At 32.7% G+C, this 20,045-nt stretch overlaps 2 protein-coding genes across 5 annotated transcripts in view; one reads left to right on the top strand and one right to left on the bottom strand.

Annotated features, from left to right (window-relative positions):
* The window catches only part of Gclc (glutamate--cysteine ligase), a 117,886-nt gene that overhangs the window by 61,802 nt on the left and 36,039 nt on the right, over positions 1-20,045 (top strand). The window lies entirely within an intron of this gene.
* LOC105154241 (uncharacterized) lies at positions 6,764-10,703 on the bottom strand. The gene is made up of 5 exons (XM_087407205.1): positions 8,448-10,703; positions 8,173-8,221; positions 7,779-8,062; positions 7,458-7,691; positions 6,764-7,308 (listed from the first exon to the last, which is right to left on the bottom strand). Exons 2-5 carry the CDS (start codon positions 8,202-8,204, stop codon positions 6,995-6,997), a joined length of 864 nt encoding a protein of 287 aa, XP_087263331.1. The 5' UTR covers positions 8,205-8,221; positions 8,448-10,703; the 3' UTR covers positions 6,764-6,994.

Genomic DNA, 20,045 nt, shown 5'->3' with positions numbered 1-20,045 from the left:
GTTTATAAACATTATATGCATTATACGTCGCTCGACGAACTGTAGCTTAGTCATAATGACATATGCAGCGAATTTTTACACTCGATTTTCTCGAAAACTAAGCAGAAAATCGAAAAATTTTATTCTATATATATTTTTTAATTTTTTCATGAGGAATCATGTCGTGTCTGCTTTTATTTGATCGGATCCTGTATTCTTAACGCTTTTTTTTTATCTTTTTAAAATGGTAATCATTCACGAATGATACATGAAATTTTGTTGGATTTAACTTGACGCCTGTTATTATAATAGAATATCAAATCTTTTATACAAATAGTAATAAAATTTTGTGGAACTTAATTTGATGCCAGTTGTTGACATTAAATCTTTTATATGATACATATCATTAGAGTTAAGTAACAAAGATAGTACCACTTAGGTTTTACTTTTAATATTTATTTTGATCACTATGGATCAAAATGAACATCATCTTTCATGCTAGATTTCAGAACCTTCCTGAGATCGGAAGGACATGTACCTGCCATCGACTGGAGGTTTGAAACTTCAACTATTGATAGAGGTGCTTAGCTTTTTAATTGCATCGTTAATATACGTATGACAGCCATTCGCGCAAAAAGCGTTTTTTCTCGAGTCAAAATATCAGCAAGTGTGACCAACGCGTCGTTTTCATTAAAAAAATTTATGATTTATATTTTTGAATTAAATTGCAAAAGTAAGCAAGATGTAGATTGTGTCCTTCAAATAAGGATTAAAAAAACGATGAAGAAAAAATGTCGTACCTACGATCCATGTGTGATAAACACACTCTCTAAATCTGAATCAGTGGATAATCTACTGAAGTGATATATTTGGTACTGAATTATCAGGATATTATATTAGCATATTTGACACTGGATAATCAGTGAAATTCAACTATAAAAGAAAAGAAGTTTGATGTAGAAGCATTATGTAGTTAAGATACCAATATATTTGCACGTTCTAGCACATTATAATTCCAATTTTACAATATCATATATATGTTGAATCTTATATATTGAAGCAAGGTTAGGGATACCACATTTCATTCATTAATTAACAGTGACGTATTTGGCACTAAATGAGTGATTATCCATTGATTCACATTTAGAAAACAGACTATTTGTGTAGTGAGATTGCTGTGGCGAAGAGTAACGTTTTCTATGTATTTTTTTTATTTTACGTTTTCCATTTATATTTGCCTTCTTATTATTTTTTTTTTATTGTAGGACCATGTCCTGTGTTTTATCCAGTGTGTGTCTATCTTCTTATGATATCTATCTTCTGCTGATGTCCAGCCATTATTTCGATCGTCCGGGGAGTTTGGAGGTGTTTGACTTTCTATTTTTGGCAATTTTCGCTGGCCGATCTTCATCCAGCCTATTTACATGGTATCTTCATGCTCTTCTGACTCTAGCCCATCTTACTACATATTGGATGTTGCAAATGTTGCAGATGTCTTTATTGCGGATTCTATCTCGCCGAGTGTATCTTAAGATCCTCTTCCTTTATTCTTAATAGGTGTTTAGTGGTCTTGTTGTTTTGATGGCATAAGTCATTATGGGTCTCACGCAAGTTTTGTATATCCTTATCTTGCTTTCTTACTTTTTAAGCTCATATGTTTATTTCTCTATATTACATCGCGCAGGTAATGGATATAATGGCTTTGGTAGTTTGCTCTTGAATCTCTTCTTTCAAGTTTCTATTGCTTATGATGTTAGTTCCAAGATATTTACCAGGTGTATGCATAAGTTTTTTTCCGGTTTAACTAAGAGATGGCGCCAGCGAAAAGTACGCAGCGTATTAATTTGGCACATACGCCATTTTGTTCGTCTGACATTTAACTACAAACACATACAAGTTAAGTCCGCCAAAAACTAGCGTCTTTGTTTTATCGTTCAGTGATCATGTCGAGTTTTGTGCCTGAAAAAGAACATTTGCGGCACGCATTGCTTTTTTTATTTAATCAAAAGAAAAAGGCTGTTGAAAGTCATCGTTTGCTGGTAGAAACATATGGTGAACACGCTCCATCGATTAGAACATGTGAGACATGGTTTCGACAATTTAAAAATGGTGATTTCAATGTGAAAGACAGTGAGCGGTCTCTGGTAGACCACAAAAATGCGAAGACGAGCAATTGCAGGAGTTATTGGATGAAGACCCAACTCAAACTCAACGGCAATTAGCAGAAGCATTACATGTATCACAAGAAACAATCAGCAGACGTTTACGAGCAATGGGAAAGATCAATAAACTCGGTAAATGGGTCCCACACAATTTGAATGAATGTCAAATGGAAAATCGCAAAGTCACTTGTGAAATGCTGCTTCAACGCTACGAAAGGAAATCATTTTTGCATCGAATTGTGACGGGTGACGAAAAATGGATTTATTTTGAAAACCCGAAGCGGAAAAAATCGTGGCTTTCACCTGGCGAAGCCGGTCCATCAACACTAAGGCCAAATCGCTTCGGCAAGAAGACCATGCTCTGTGTCTGGTGGGACCAGAGCGGTATTGTGTATTATGAACTCTTGAAGCCCGGCGAAACCGTTAATACACAACGCTATCGCCAACAAATGATTAATTTAAACCACGCATTAATCGAAAGACGACCGGAATGGGCCAGAAGACATGGCAAAGTGATTTTGTTACACGACAATGCGCCGTTTCACACAGCAAAACCAGTGAAAGACACCTTGAAATCGCTTGGATGGGACATCCTTCCGCATCCGCCGTACTCCTCAGACCTGGCGCCATCTGACTATCACCTCTTCGCATCAATGGGGCACGCGCTCGCAGAGCAGCACTTCAGCAATTTCGAGGAAGTTGGAAAATGACTCGACGAATGGTTTGCCGCAAAAGACAAGCAGTTTTTCTGGCATGGTATTCATAAATTACCTGAAAGATGGGCGAAATGTGTAGAAGCCGATGACCAATATTTTGAATAAAAAAAAATTAATTTCCCTTGAAAATTACGTGTTTTTTTTACCAAAAAACCGGAAAAAACTTATGCATACACCCGGTAAATGTCATGATCTGATTTACGCTTTTATTATATACCGCCAGTTTACAGCGCTTCGATTCTCTGGCTATCACGAGTGAGTTTTTTGAACAGAAATCGACATATATATTTTCCGCCGTCACTTCAAATCGATGTAGCAATCTTTGGAGGTTATCCTCATCCTCAGATATTATTATGACATCGTCAGCGTAGTAGATTATTTTCATTAAGAGTGTACAGGGCACTTAAGAATCAAATATAACGAAAGAATTTTTTAAAACAAAAACTCAAACGAAAAGTATATTTAATGTACTATTATTCTATAAATAATTAAAAGTTTTATATATATAATATATATATATAACTTTTAATTATAGAATATTACATTAAATATTTGACTCTTAAGTGCCCTGTACACTCTTGATATTGTTGTTTAAATTAAGTCCTTTGTTCTTATAATAATTTATTATTTTTATTTCTTTATTTCCCATTCTGTATTCTTTATCAGCGATTTTCATCTCCTTAATAATTTCGTCCATGATGATATTAAAAAGTATTAAACTAACTTAACTGTCTCTCTGTCTTATTCCGGTTGAGACTGATATTTTCTTTGTGAGATTATTTCTCGTCTTTATGAAGATATTGTTATCGGTATTCAATTCTTTAATGATTGTTACGATGTATGGGTTCAGTTTTCGATTCTTCAATAGCCTTAATACATCGGTAAGTCTCACTGTCAAAGGCTTGTGTAAGGTCGATGAAGCACATGAAGACGGATTTGTTAAATTCGATAGCTTTTTCGGCTATCTGGCGAAATATGAATATTGCATCCGTCGTGGATCTGTTTCGGCGAAATCCCTATTACTCCTCGCTAATGCCTATTGGATGCGACTTCCTCCGATATATAATAATTTTCGTGAAGTTTCGCGACTAAACTCAAAAGACTTATGCCTCTATAGTTCTTAGGATCAGCCTTGATCCCTTTTTTAAAAATGTAGCGTTGCGCATTTTTTCCACTCCTCTGGTATTTTCTTTTCCATGAACATTCTAATAAAGTATCCAAAACTCTTAAAATTGAAATGTTGTTTGTACAAGTCTATCACTGATATACTCTATCCCTTTTATGTTTTCCAATTTTTGGTGAACCTATTTGTACAAAAAATTTGATATCAACAATTGGTGCCAAGTTAAATTCTAGTATCTTCTTATTCCATCTCTCTTCTCCCCCCAAAATAGTAACTTTAATTTTTCTTCAAACATATTTTTATTGAAAATCTTTCTATTTCAAGTAGTAATAGAGCTTTAATTAGCCTTCAAAAATTATTATATAAAAATTATTAGGAATTTCACAGTCGTGTCCAAAAGTTAGGTTTTATTGATGAATTTTTTTGTTAATAACTTTTTAACGAATAACGACCCAATAATATCACACGCCGTTTCCATTTTTATTTTTTCCACTATAAATCAGCAGGTCCTCAAGTCTATGGTTTCCTCAAAAGAATCTTGAATAAGAATATTTTCAAAGAAGAATTAAAACTACTACTGTTAGGTTAGAATAATAAAAAGATATTTAACATATCATTTACTCTATTCGAGAAGCACGTATACTCTTGGTACCTTTTTTGTCTTTTTTTAAAAAGATAAATTTGACCATTTTGTATTAACAAATACCATATGAATTATACATATCTCATTAGAATTATAATAATTAAAGAAGAATTTTGTGATATTACTTGGATCGAAATAGGAAGATAATAATTTGGTAAATATGTCGATAAGGGGAGCCGTGCTTCGGTAACCTTGGCTTTGACATATGTTGTCAAGAAGGTAATGACCTTGAGTGACCTCCAATAGGATTTAGCCGTTGCTCGTTATTCGTTAAAAAGTTATTAACCAAAAAATTCATGAATAAAACCTAACTTTTGGACACGACTGTGTCCGATTAAACAAATTTCCCAATAATTTTTATGTAATAATTTTTGAAGGTTAATTGAAGCTCTATTATTATTTGAAATAGAAAGATTTTTAATAAAAATATGTTTGAAGAAAAATTAAAGTTACTAAAAAACATTGCATTGTTGCGGAAGATTGATATGAAGAAATACTACCAACTTTTTGCGTAACTATAAATTGTATAATTTGTATTTAACCATTTTATTAATGTTGTCGAATTTGCGTTCAATTTTTTTACACTGAGGATGACCTAATAATAAAGTTGAAACGTTGTTCTAAGAATCTGAAATACATAAAAATCTGGCTTGTAGCCCCTTCTTGTTATTTATTGTTTATTATTATTGAGCCATTATAAGATTATTATTTTTATTAAAGTTACTATTATTTTTTGGTAAAGGATGGAATAAGAAGATAGTAGAATTTAACTTGGCGCCAGTTGTTGATATCAAATCTTTTGTACAAATGATACTACTAAAGTATTAAAGTTATTACTTTTTTTGTTCGAAAAAGAATAAATAATACATATCACTGGAGTAAGTAAATTTTGTGATATATCTTTCATGTGATAATTTTTGAAGGACAATTAAGGTTATTATTACTTGAATCAAAATAAAAAGACCTTTAATGAAAATATTTTTAAGAAAAATGAAAGTTACTTTTTTTTTGGAAGGTTAGATTAAGAAGACTTTGCAAAAATACAAAAAAAGATATAACGAGTGTCACTTGATAAAAATTAAACAACGTATATCTCAGTATGATATCAATTTTAATATATCACTTAATAAAAATAGTGTATATCACTTGTGTTCCACTTTTAAAAGATATTTTATCACTTTTAGTAAAGATGATATGTATCAGTTGATTTTATTTTTTAATTTAGTAGAGCGGTTTTTTCAATACGTATCATTTAGGTTTTATCATATTTATGTTTTATCATATAAATAATTTCTTTCAAGGTGCACACAGAGCCTTTTTTAGCTTTTTTTAAAAAGGTAAGTTTATATAAATTAAAGTTACTACTATATTTTTGGGGTAATTTTACTAGAGTTAAGTAAATTATTACTAGAGTTAAGTAAACTTTGTGATATAACAATTTTTATGCAACAATTTTTAAATCCTCCGCGATCCAGGTGAAGTATGGCATATCCCAGCAAAATGAATTTCTATAACTTCTTAAAAAAAAAGTACCGCGCACATGTTGCCATGGTGTCATGCAACTGGAGAAAGCATTGTTATCAATCATACTAACAATAAATTATAGTATAAATTATAGCATATTTATAATGAAGTATAGTATGAGATTTGAGATATATCCAGATATGATCCATATTAATTTTCCTCCTGGTTCGCAAAGATTTAAAGCTATTACTTGACTAAGAATAGAAAGATCTTCAATGAAAATATTTTTGAAAAAAGTTAAAGTTACTATTATTTTTTTGGGGAGAGGTTGGAACATCTTTTTTCAACTTGACGTGTTATTTATATATGAATGATACATATCATTAGAATTAATATTATTTATTTATTATGGGATTTAACTTGACCCCAATTGTTGATATCAAATATTTGTACGAATGATACATATTATTAGATTTAAATAAACAAAGACAATACCACTTGAGTTTTATTTTTAGTATTTATCTTGATTAAATTAACCCTTATGTTACCACCCAGGTACCCGGGTACCCATCGGCGTGCATTATGTTAAATAAATTGTTTCCTGAAGACGTACGCTAAAATCCTCTCGGATCCTCACGATTTGACTAATTTTCTATCAAATCATGCATTAAAAAAATTTTGTTTTTTTTTTCTTCATAAAATTATAATTTGAAAAAAAGTACATGTATGTACCACCTGAGTACCCGGGTACCCCTTATATAAAAATAGTGAAATATACGTATTATGATTTAAAAAAATTGAGGAAATACAATAATTTTTAATAAATAAATTACATAAAATATTATTAATTTTTGATAATTTATTAAACAAATTAAATGAAAATGACGTTTTTATTACATTTCAAAAGTTATTCATTACATTCCAAACATTTCGTAATTTTTGCTATGTGCTCATCGCAAACTGGCTTTTGGCATGAAACGCAGCTCTTTTTTGTCTTTCGCCGTTTCCTAATTGGTTGTTTGTTACAAATATGGCATGCTCCAACTACTACTTTTCTACCAGTCGTATCACGTGGCTGATTGTCAGCAACGACTTCCGCTGCAACTGTAGGACGGTCAATGTAGCTTTCAACTGCCAATTTTGTAGCTGGGTTTCGTACAATTTGTTGATTTGAAGCTCTCTCTTCAATCATCGGCATGGCTAACTCTTCTGCAAGCTGGTCTAAGAAAATTTTCCTTTGATTTATCTTTTTTTCAATCATTTTATTATTTTCATAATAAATGATGTATGCCGCTAAAGCAGAAATGTCGAGAATATTGAAAAAGAAAGCTAGCGGCCATCTGGATGTGGCTCTCTTTCGGGATGTTTACCGTTATATTCTTGATAGAAAGCTTCTGCCTTTTTGTTAGTGCAACGTACAATAATATCTACCATTTCCATAGTCATAATTTTTTTGAAAGTATCAGAAATCGATAACATCTCTGTGATTCTGTGTGGTCCAGCTCTTTGTCGAATAATATTTCTTGAAGGTGTTTGATGAAGGTTCGGTGCATTTTTGAGCCAAATTGTGTTGTCTTTAGCAATAAAAGATGTATTATTACTTCCTAAAACAGATAAAAATGTCAAGTATAAATAAAATATGAATAAATATAATAGAAATATATGTGCAGCTATAAAAATATAGTTCTTACTTTGCGATGTTGCAGCAGCCTCGTCTTCATTTTCTTCTTCAGATTCGCTTTCACGTTCATTTTCTTCTTCTGCAGCTTCTTCATTTACAGACTCCTCATCACTACCGACATCTTCCTGAAACTCAGTCTCGTAATCACTCTCTTGCTCATTATCAGATACCTCAAGATCAAGATTATCTGCAGGAAGCCATTCGTCGTCTTCACTGTCAGATGATACTAAACTTTCATTTTCTTCATCACCTAATAATACTTTCAAGTATTCTCTTTTTTCAGCTTCACTCAATCTAAACAGATAAATAAATTTATGTAAACTAAAAGAATTATACTTGAAGCAGTCCTGCAATCAATGAAAATATACAAAAAATATATTTATTTTACTTATTGTTTTACATACCTTAGAAATTGTGCTCTTGACAGTTCCTCCATTATTTTATACACAAAATCTAATTTGAAAGTAAAAAAAATATAGGTAAATATTTTTAATAAAAATGTTTATATTTCAGAGTATATGAATCAATAATCGGCGATCTTGAAAATATTTGTGAAAATACTACGCGTCGTTTCACTGCTCTAAGCGATACGTGTTACTGCTCCGAAACGAGAAAGACTAACGCTATTAGCTTAGTTCGCCAGGTACAAACAACTATCCCCTCTCAATTCTTTAAATACCTTTTCAATTTAACACACCTGGCCTTGTCGAAACAAGGGTCAGATTGTGCGGCTGCCTAAATCTTATACCTGCAGAGGATTATAAAGGTTACTGTATACGAATTTATTATTGTACTTTGCTCGAAATATCTCTATGAAATATTAATAAATCAATATTCATCCAATACATAAATTTATTTTCAAGTTTACGACAGTTTTACCTCAAAATTTCTGCATGGGTACCCGGGTACCCCGGGTGGTAATTTTTTAGTGTGGCATTTTTTGGGTGGTAACATAAGGGTTAAGATTGTATCATTTGGATTTGGTAAAACTTTTTCTTTATACAGTCAGCTTCAAGTGATCTATAATTGACCTTGTCCTTAATCCTGACCTTTTCCGTCGCTCGTTACTCATTAAAAAGTTGTAAACAAAACAATTTTCATGAATAGTATATAATTTTCGAACACAAAATACATATTTCAGCAGTATTTTCCTTTGAGTTTCATCCTATTTCCTCCCTCTATCAAGGAGCGTACGACTTTCCACACAAAGCGAATTTCATTCCACTCTCCCCCCTCCCCCACCCCGCCAAGGAGCCCATGACTTTCCATGTGAAGCGAGATCTATCCCCAGCTCCCTCCGTCAAGGAAAAATACTGCTGAAATATAATATGTACCTTGTGTTCGAAAATTACATATTTGTAAAAATCGTTTTGTTTATAACTTTTTAATGAGTCAGTGATGGAAAAGGTCAGTGACCTTAATCTCCTTGAGGTCAAAGTCAAGATCAATGTCAATTGGAAGTCTGAGACTGACTGTTAAAAGAGAAAGTTTTATCTTAGATTTTAATTTTTAATCTGGTACAATAATTTTTTTTCGAGAAATAATTTTTGATAAAGAATTAAAGTTGCTATTACTTAGGTTGGAATAATAAAAAGATTTGTAATGTAATTAAGGTTCTATTCAAGAAGCTCGTATATTAGCGTCCTTTTTTATCTTTTTATTTTTTAAAAGATAGGTTTTGTACTAATATCACGCATTTTGTATTAACAAATCTGTATGTGATTTTGTTTGCATCCTAATCTCCTTTAGTTAAATATTAAATTATAAACAAATGGAGATTGAGGCCGAATAAATCGTTATTATCTTCTGGCTTAATTAATGAGTGTATAATTTATAATTTATACAAGTGTATACAAGTGTATAATTTTATTTCCGTTCGATCTCTTTTTGTTAAATATTAATTATAAACAAATACAGATCGATGACGAATCATGGTGGAAAGATTACATGATGTGCTCAATTTTCAAGCATCTTTCTCTAATTCTTTGCTCTCTCGCTTGTTCGCTAATCGTTCAGATCATAGTTTAGTCAATCTTAGTTGTTGTCTTCGTTATATGCACGTCATTTAGATTCGGATTCTTTTTATCATGTACTACTCAGATTACCAACGTTTGTTCGCGTCGCATGCTCTAATATACTCCTACCATAGCTTTTGCTCATTTTAACGCGTTTGGAGTGATAATAGGAGCTATAATTTAATTATAGGAGTTATAATAGGAGCATGCGATGCGAGCAAACCTATAATATTTGTATAACTATAGTAAAATTCATTTTAGATTTGTGCGAGAGCGCACCGCGCGGAAAAATTCGAGTGAGAGTTCGGCGCACGGCTGGTATGATGCACGACAGTAAAATCAACTCAGTTTCTTTGTAATTTAACAAAAGAATTTCTTTAATATATTCAGTTACAAAGTCAAAAGATATAATTAATTAAAGATCAGATTAACAGAATATTAAATGCGGTCACCTTTTCCAAATTGAGTTTGGAATCGCGGTGATGGAAAATCTCGGCGATTTTTCTCGGCACTTCTCGAAAGATTCGGTTTATAGCGATTTCACTAAACGGTTAGCACGGCGATTTTACGAAGCGAGATTATGACTCTAAGAACTCTAAGAAGTTTTTGGAAGTAAGAAGGAGGACGGCGAGATCGAAGCATTTATTGCTTTCGGCCTGAGCTTTCCCTTTTGGGAAAAATCCAATAAAATTTTGCCACAATCGTAATTATTACGTGGCATTAGGTGTACAGAATTGATTGGCGCTTTGAATTCTTTTCTAGCGACGTTCAACGTAACAGTCATGCGCGACAGAAAATCCGTGCGTGGGATTGGTGACAGCGCATGACGTATTCGTCAGAGCGCGGCGCTCGCGTGCGCGAATTGAATCGTTCTAGAACTTTCGATTGTCCGTTGCCGGTAACGACAGCTTGTTTGCGTGTAACGAATTGTTTTTAAAAAGAACAAAGAACGACGAATTCGATGATTTTAATGAGGATTAAGATCATGCTTGAGATGAAATCACGAGCTCAATTTATGCATGCGTTCAATGACAATTAATGTCGGTCGACTGAAAGAATTCTTGCTTTTCTTCCGAATTACCGATCTCGAACAAGATTCAACAAAAAATTAGAAAAAAAGATGCCGATAAATGAAACAATTTTGAAAAAAAATAAAATGTGTTATAGTTTACAAATAAAGGATAATAATAATAATAATAATAATAATAATAATAAAAAAAGGAAAAATATTAAGATAAAAATTTGTTTAGACTAACTTGTATAACCGCATAAAGAGAATTATCCAATCGCATATCTATTATGAAGACATTCGTAAAATGCAATTAGAATTTTCTTTATGTATTCATTTATACAGCTATGCAGGATAAACTTTGAAATAAAAATGAATTTTGCTTGTATAAAAGAAACTTTAATAAATGACAAATGAGTTTACAATTATAAGATTATAATTGGACAGTGTAATTTAAGAGGGCTCAAACTAAACGTATCAATCACACGTACATTGTACTTTAAAAATTACAAGAGAATAAAACTATATAATTACTTAAACGATACACAATAAATTTTAATATTTGCGTAGTAAGAGAGAAAAGGATACATAGCGGGATGTGATGAAGATGCATTGAAATCAATCATAACAATCTCATTTATTTCTTCGCAGTTGGCAGACTTGAGATCTGAATGATACCCCGATTCACAAAAGGAGCGCTTTTGCTGAAACCGACCATACCATCCTTCTACTATGTGATTAATAAATCGCTTTCTCATTATCATTTTCTGGCTTAGTTAGCAATTACCAATGTATAATTTTATATCCATCCGATCTCCTTTTAGTAAATATTAAATTATAAATAATAATTTATAATTCTTACGGGTTCTCCCAAATTCAACAACAAAATATCTAAAAAAAAAAACCGGGGCGAATGAGAGTCAGCGTGGTAGTTAATACGCAATCTTAAATCTTTATTCCAAAAAATAGTACGTTTCAATTCACTTTGAAACTATCCTCAGCAATACAATTTCAAAATATCACTCCCTTCATGTCCAAGGAAATCATCATCAGATTAACAGATTTGATGTTATAAAATCTAATCAAAAACATTAACACAATTATAATATAAATATTTCAAACTATTCTATCTAACAAGTTAAAAATTAAAATTAAAAAACTGGTGACTCACCCCAAGGCATTCGTCTCGAAGGAATTTGTCTCGACGTTTGAGCAAAAAACAATTAAAAATTTATTATCACAAAAGAGTATCATGTTAAAACGCATGTTAATCGCAGTTAGAACGAAACATTACTAATACATTTTATGTAATAAGTAAGACGTATCAGGTCAACAAGGAAAATAAAAAGAAGATAGAACAAAGTCAATACATAAACAATAATTTGTATAACTCGACAACATATAATTATTTAACGTCTTTTAATAATTGTATGTAAGTTTGATGTATACCCTCTGTATCTGAGTGTAAATTGAGACTATTTTGTTGCATGAGTATATGAAGACACTCAGATATTAAATGTTTATTAAGAAAATGCTCTTCATCTAATATCGCGACATTCTCTCAATCGAAGTCATGTTCAAGTTCAATCTGATGTCCTGTGATCACCGATTGGTTACTATTCCGATTAATATGATTACGATGTTGAGCCAATCTAGTTTTAAGTTTTCTTTCTGTCTGTTCAACATAAGAGGCATCGCAGGATTTACATGAGATTTTATACACAACATTTTTTTCCCTTTTCTCTTGGAAGAATGTCTTTGTGTCCCTTCATCAAACTATTTAATTTATTTAGTAAAAGCTAATTTAGCGGGTTTTAAATAAAAGTTTTACTAATCCTTTTGAATTCGTCTGAAATTTTTAGAATATATAGTAGTACAAATCAAGAAATACAATCTTTCTTGATTTCATCATTTGATTCTTTTGGTTGTATCGTACTTTTATGAATAAAAATTTTTTAACGTGTGTTAATAGTATTCAAAATTAGATCAATCGGATAATCATTTTTTAGTAATGTACTGATAATGTGTCGAAATTTTTTTTATGATATTTAAAGTCCATTAGTAAAGACGCTCTATCTGTCATACCTATTATTATGCCTCTTTTTTGTGAGAGTGGATGTGAAAAAAATTAAGATATCTTCTTGAATGCGTAGGCTTATGGTACTAGTCAAATTCAATTAGATTGTTATTATATTATTAATAATAGTAATATCCAAAAAATTTATTTTGTCGTCACTAAATTCTACGGTAAATTTTAATTTGTAACAAATTAAAGATCTCAAGTGTAAAGTCAATAAAATTTTTTGGAACACTCATAACAATATCGTCTACATAATGAAAATAAAACAAGGTCGAAAACTCAAAATCTCTAATGTCCTTGCGTCCAAATCCCTCATTATTAAATCGGCTACTATTGGAGAGAAAGGCGATCTCATAGGGGTACCAAAATTTTATAAAACTACTCATCAAAGCTAAAATAAGTTGAATTAAGTACCAACCGGATCCCCCCATCATAAATTCATCTTTCGAGATGTTGATCTTATCCCTCAAAAAATTCCACCTCTTATTAATACTCTCAATAGCCAACTCAATAGAGATATTGAGTTTTTCTGTATTGATTCAAGATCGCGTGAAAACTCTTTTCACTAAAACGCCGAAAGAATTATCATAATTTTTGTTTTATGATTGAATCTGCGCACCAATTACTGCGTCTCATTCTCATTTGCCTTGAAATTAAAAAAAAAATATATTTACGATGTTTTTACAAAGTAATCGAGTGTTATTCTACCTACTTGTATAAGATAACTTCATATTCTGCAAATTGACATGAGCAAAGTAACAAACATAAACAGTGTTTATATCGAAATTATTCTATTTCCATGACTATTGGCATTATAAAGGCGATAATTACATTACAAATATTTTTGTCGATTTCAAGTGGGGCCATTTTTTCCTCTAAATATTTTAGAATTTTGGAGAAAAGCATTCTCAAGCGATCTCGAATCAATACAGAAAAATGCAGAATAAATCTCTGTGCTCTGTTTACATTGTGTAGGTCGCGCACCGACATCTGGAGCGCTAAGACATAACGCGGGATAGTGTCCTGCTCCTTTACACGAGCCGGCGAGTTGCGCCGGATCGAGATTATTGAAGCTCAACAACAACTGTCTCTGATTAAGTTATAAGTACACTTAATTGATAGCTTATCCTTCGATTATGTTATATGTGCTTTTATTTTTTCTTTGCGTGCCCTACAAGCGAAAATATTGCAACATAATATCCGGATCTACCTTTAAGAATAAGATACGTCGTTATTATTGTCATCATTATTGTCGTCATCGACCACCTCTCAGAATGTACGGTTGTATCGTCTGACGCTAGATGGCGTTAATCGGATGCCTGCATATTTGAGTTATGACGTTCTATTAATTCTAATTCTATTAATAGTCGCAACTATCCTTCTCTTTATTTAAAATTTTCTGAACGAAACATGTTTGGACTTCACCAAATAGTTGTTACAATATTCTGCACTGTGAGTAAGCGACTTATTGCTAGCCCACCTAAACAATTTATTGTATATCTGTTGGTTCCATAGATTTGAGAATTCAGAAACTGGGATTCCCAATTGGTTATCTCTGCTAGAGACAATAGCCTCCCTAGCCAGTCTGTTCATTTGTTCGTTGTCCAAAATCCTTATGTGGCTAGGAATCTATATGAGTTTGATCTCCCCTGTCTCTAATCAAACGAAGGATGCTATCCCTAATAAAGAGAATGAGATGTGATTTATCTCAAACTGCACTAAGGACCGATTTAGAGTCCGAGAAAATAATTAGCTTGGACCACCCATAGTTATATCCTAGTTCCGGAGCTGAGTTGAGAATCACTATTGCTTCGACACAATATGAAGAGACAAAACTCGTTCATCTATATCCGGAGATAGATCCATTATAAGATACCACTGCAAAACCAGCATATTGTGAGTTTACACATGATCCATCAATGAAAAGGCATGGACAGACTAATCTCCTCGTTGAATAGTCCTAAAAAAATGACATCAGCATCATATTTACGTCTATCAAAAAATTTATCATTTTCAAGGTTAACCTCTGGACGAAAAAGCAGAGCATCAGACGACTTTGAGAAGCATAATGGACCATCATGGTTAGGAAGGTAGTGCTTTTTAGTATCTATGTCCTCCTGAGCTAATAATCGGGCTAGTAATCTCGACTAATGCGCTGCGTGGTATTCTGCCAATTCTCTAAGCTCTTCCAAGGATTCAAGGAAGTGACTTCTAGAGTTTGTTGCTAGTCTAGATAGGAAATTTCTCTCTAAGTATGGGAATCTAACAAGTAGGGAGGCTCCTTCGCCTCACACAGAATAACATTAATCGGAGTACTCTGTCTATAACTCCTGACCAATCTAAGAGCTCGGTACTTGAACTGTTAAATTCAAGTAAAAGTTTATTCGAAAGATGCTGAAGCATGAAATTCCTACATTCTAGCCTAGATCTAATCAAGGCCTGATAAATTAATCTAAGTAGCCTTGGATCAGCGCCCCACCAAAGATGCACTTTATAATTCATAATGGACAAATACAACGATATTTTTTTGATATGAATTATTAATTTGATATTTGAATTAACGTGAATAGATCATTTCAAATTAGATTGTAAATTCATCCCTAAGAACTTTATCAGAGTTTGCTTATTAATTACTTCTCCCTGAACCCGAATTGAAAAAGATCTTTTATTATAATTAACTCCGTTATCACGCTTGACTTGAATTTTAAGAGCTTTATTATTCTTGCTAAATACACATAATTTAGTTTTCTCTGCTGATAAGATAAGACTAAGGTTATCTAACGCAGCAGAAATCATGTCAACTGCACTTTCGATTCTATTCAAAGATTTCTCGACCGAGTCCATAACAGAAAATATACACACATCGTCAGTGTATTGAATTATCTTACACTCTTGGGAGTTGATCTCTTCCAATTTGAAGATGTAAATAGCGTATAACATAGGATTCAGTACACTGCCCTGTGGCAGCCCTTTGAAAAACTAAAAAAATTCTCCGTATCTATCCCGTATCTACTTGAGAGATATCAAATTGTAAATAAAGCAACAGAACGTGGAGGGAATACCCAGATTCAATATGTTAATTAATATATTCATTAAAACATTATCATATGCTGCTTTGATATCAAGGAAAGCAGCTGCCATCGAAGTATCCTTTGAGAATTTCCGTATAGAGAGTTGCTAAATTATTCATGCATGAAAGTCCTTTACGAAAACCACGACCTAGGTAACTTATTCTCATTCTCCTGCCATTAATTTAATTTATTACTTAGAATTCTTTCCATTACCTTGCGTAGACAGCTCCTTGCGAGAGCTATCGGCCGAAACTTCTGCTTTGGGTATAAACGTGATTAGAGGTACTTCTTCTAATCTGGAAAAGATCCACTAGCAAAAATGGAATTGTAAATGCGAAGAAATATATATCTATCCATAGGAGACAGCTGCTTCATAATGACATAATCGATACTATCTATTCCTGGACTAGACTTGACCTAATTAAGATTTCTAATTTCTAACGAACAACAATTCTTCTTCCGTCAGAGGTGAGTCTAGAAACTCATTGTAGTGAGTCTAGTAACTCATTCTCGCTTTCAAACGAGGGCGTCTTATTACAAACCCATCCTACCCTCAGTTCATCGACCTGTTCAAGAATCCTCACCATTTTGCCCGAAGAATATTCGTTAGCTGTCTCTTGTATCTAGATTGAAATCTTTTGACTGTCTTCCAAACAAAGGACCTGAAACAAAGGATCTGAATCCTTTCTCAGGCCTTCACAGAAATCTCTAAATTTATCTGGTTTAATTCTATGAAGTTCTTGTCTCATAACCGCTACACTTTTTTTGTTGTTATAAAGTCTTTCCTCATACCTGTTTGCTTAAACTTCTCCAAAGCTTAAGAAGATGGAGCAATCTGTCAAACATTCGTTTGTCCACCATGGACATGAAGGAAGTACTTGACTTTGCTTCCCCTTACATTCTCGTCTCTCAATACGTCTGGAGTAGCTGATGAAATCGAGCTGATGCCTCGTCAACTATGGCAGTGAATATCGAATACATGGTTTCCGTCTCCATAGATTCCAGGTCCGTAATAAGTTTTAATTTCTTATCTATCACGTCACGAAAAAGTTCCTAGTTTGTGTTCCTAGCGTGTAGATGCAAAACTCTCCTATTCCCAATTCTGTTATCCGATTTGCCTTGGGCCTCAATGGTAATAGGCAAGTGATCATTGCCCCATGGGTCAGGACCGACATACCAATTCAATACTAACTCAAACGAAACATTGGTCACAGTCAAATCTATTAGAATTGGTATGATAAGATGCACAGTGAAAAGTGGGGGAGCCATCGTTCAGCAATGACAAATCGTTCCCATCTATTGCCTCCCACAGACTACCACTAGTACGGTAAGTATGGCAGAGTCCCAAACGATATTGTTATGGGAGTTAAAATCTCCACCAAAAAGGATCTTACCTTGAAATTGCGAGAAAAATCTTTCCCATTCACTAATAAGACTGGCGTTTGGCGGACGCTAACACGAGACCAATATGAAGGGTTCGCCTCCCACAAGGATCTCGACCGCGCAAGCTTCCACTTACTTCCACAAGTCTCGAAAATTTGTGCTCTTCCATATCTAATGTTATTTCTAATCGCAATCATTATACTTCCACGATCAGGTCTATCCTCCCTTACCGTATCGAACCCTCTCTTTAAAACTTTTGTCAAGAGAGAGCCATATTTCTGAAATTAAAATTAAATTCAAATCTTCGCAGTGTTTACATAATTCAGTGTACATAAAAAAAATTTTTTTGGAAAAATAAAGTGTAATAAGCAGGAATCGAACTAGGTCGATAGATCGGTAGTCCACAGCTGAGCGCCTGAGTTACGCCACTTTCTCGAGAATGGATTTAACGCGAGCGGTATATGCGGAACGGTGTAAACTTGAAACCGGTTTTTCTTGAAAACGGCTAAAAATTGCGTCATATCTCTTTGCCAAAGTACTCTACTACTAGAGTACTTTAACATGTATAAACCTTTTCAAAATCAGTAATTTCAAGCTCGCGCTCTTCCCTTGTAAGCTAAAATGATCGAAATATCGCTTGAAATCAGTCCAAGAGAGATTGAAAGTCTGTTTGCCTTCCTGACGAAAATGAGAAGTTTCATAAATGTTTGTTTAACATTTACATGAATCGTTTGCAGGAATTTATTGAGAATTCAAAAATGATCAGTAGAGTGTTCATAAAGCGGAAATTGCAACGCTGCGGCGTTTTGTAAGGCATTCTCTGACGAAAATAAGAAGTTTCAGAAATGTTTGTTTGATGTTTACATGAACGTTGAGTTCAAGTGTTGAGTCTGAACACAGACATTTTATCAAAAAAAAAGGTACAAAATTTTTCATTGAGAAGTTTCATCATTGCGTCTTTTATCCTCCTATTTGATGTGGTTTTCTAAATGCGAGAAGTTGAATTTTATTGTGTTCCTCTAGTGGCGTTGTGCACTGCTTGAATATGTAGAAGAATGTTTGTTAAACGAAGGAAAAACGCTTGTGTTATGGGGTTGAGGAAAACGTTTTTTGGCGTCTTTAAGCTTTTTGCGTAAAAGCCTTACAAAACGTTTACTGAGATTCAATAATTCGCCACATTGGAACAGCATTTGTTGAACGAAAGAAAAATGCTTGTCTCACGATATTGAGAAAAGCGTTTGCTAAATGTTTGAAAAGTCTGACAGTGAACTCTCTGCACGAAGATGTGCTCGGCGTTTACTGAGTATCCTTTAAAAAGCGTTGCTTTAGCATTACAGAACTTTCATGAAACAATACTGTATTTTATAAGCGTTCTGAAAGTGTTTAAAACCAATGGTGTTCTGTAAACGTTCTTATAAAATTTGAAAACGTATGAACTCTTAAAAAATCGTCATCGAACAGTTGTCAATGTTTTATAAAGTTCTGCATTTTCACTAGGGCTATAGCACACACGCGGCGTACGTGTCAACGAAGCAACGATTAGATTGTTACGTTATAAATCATTATCGATCAATAACATATTTGCTCATTGTTAGTGCAAAATCATGGAATAAGCATGGAAATCACGAAATTATATAAGGTCCCTTATGGAAAAAAACTATTGGCAAATGGTAAAATGGTTATTTGGCTAATAGTTAGTACTATTAGTGAATAGTTACTGTTGATGAATAGTTACTGTTGGTAAATAGTTATTAATCAATAAAAAGATTAATTAGAGAGAAGTTAAATAAACTACATAAAATTTCTTAGTATACATATATTTTTGTACTATTTATTATTCCTAAAATATAAATTTAATAATATTAAAAGGGACAAAAATATTTAAGATAATAAAAGCGTTATATGTATGTATTTATGAAGAAACGAGCAATAAGTATAAATTATCGAAAAATTAGAGATAAAAATGAAATTAAAATGACATGAGAACAGAATTAATATGTTCTTATCGTAACTCTTAACATATTATTATTGCATTTTTAATATTGTAGAAAAGACCTCCATTATAAGATACCGAGTTCATTTTAAATGCTAGAAATCTATGGGCAGAATTAAAAAAAATAATGGGTCATTTTGAAGTGAATTTAATAAGTTTTAAGATAATGTTATGTAAACTTAATTCAAATTTTTTTTTTTTTTTAAATTAAAGAAATGTAAAAAGTGAGTAAATCGCAAAGTCAAAAAATTGAGCTCCTAATACGAGATGCCCCAAGAAATCGATAATAAAACGTAAAGTAGATCAGCATTGCAATTAAAAAACTTTAATTAATGTTTCTAAAATATCAATAAACGCCGCTGCGCGCAAAATGAGAATACGATGCATTGTACCTAGGACACTCGTCTTCAGGTAGTTGGAATCAAGCATCGCAGAAAAAGGCATTCGATGTTCATTCAGGTCCTTTTTATTATTGTACAATAACATTTATACTTTAGCAACGATTTTCATTATGACATGGGAGCATAGGTTATTTCATATTAGAAATACCCTGAATATCTCATATAAATCTCATATTATGATTTCATATTTTGCCTTATGGTTTTACCATCAAATCTAACTTCTGTAATTAAACAATTCAACATCCCCGTATTTTTTTATTAATACGATCTTATTTTATCACTACATGAAGAATTTATTGCCAAATATTTACATGTTAAATAATAA

Source organism: Acromyrmex echinatior, chromosome 6 (genome assembly GCF_024713525.1).
Source record: "Acromyrmex echinatior isolate Ae372 chromosome 6, ASM2471352v2, whole genome shotgun sequence".
Taxonomy (NCBI): Eukaryota; Metazoa; Arthropoda; class Insecta; order Hymenoptera; family Formicidae; genus Acromyrmex; species Acromyrmex echinatior.
Note: the sequence above shows the minus strand (reverse complement) of the source record. Positions and strands in the feature narration are given on the sequence as shown.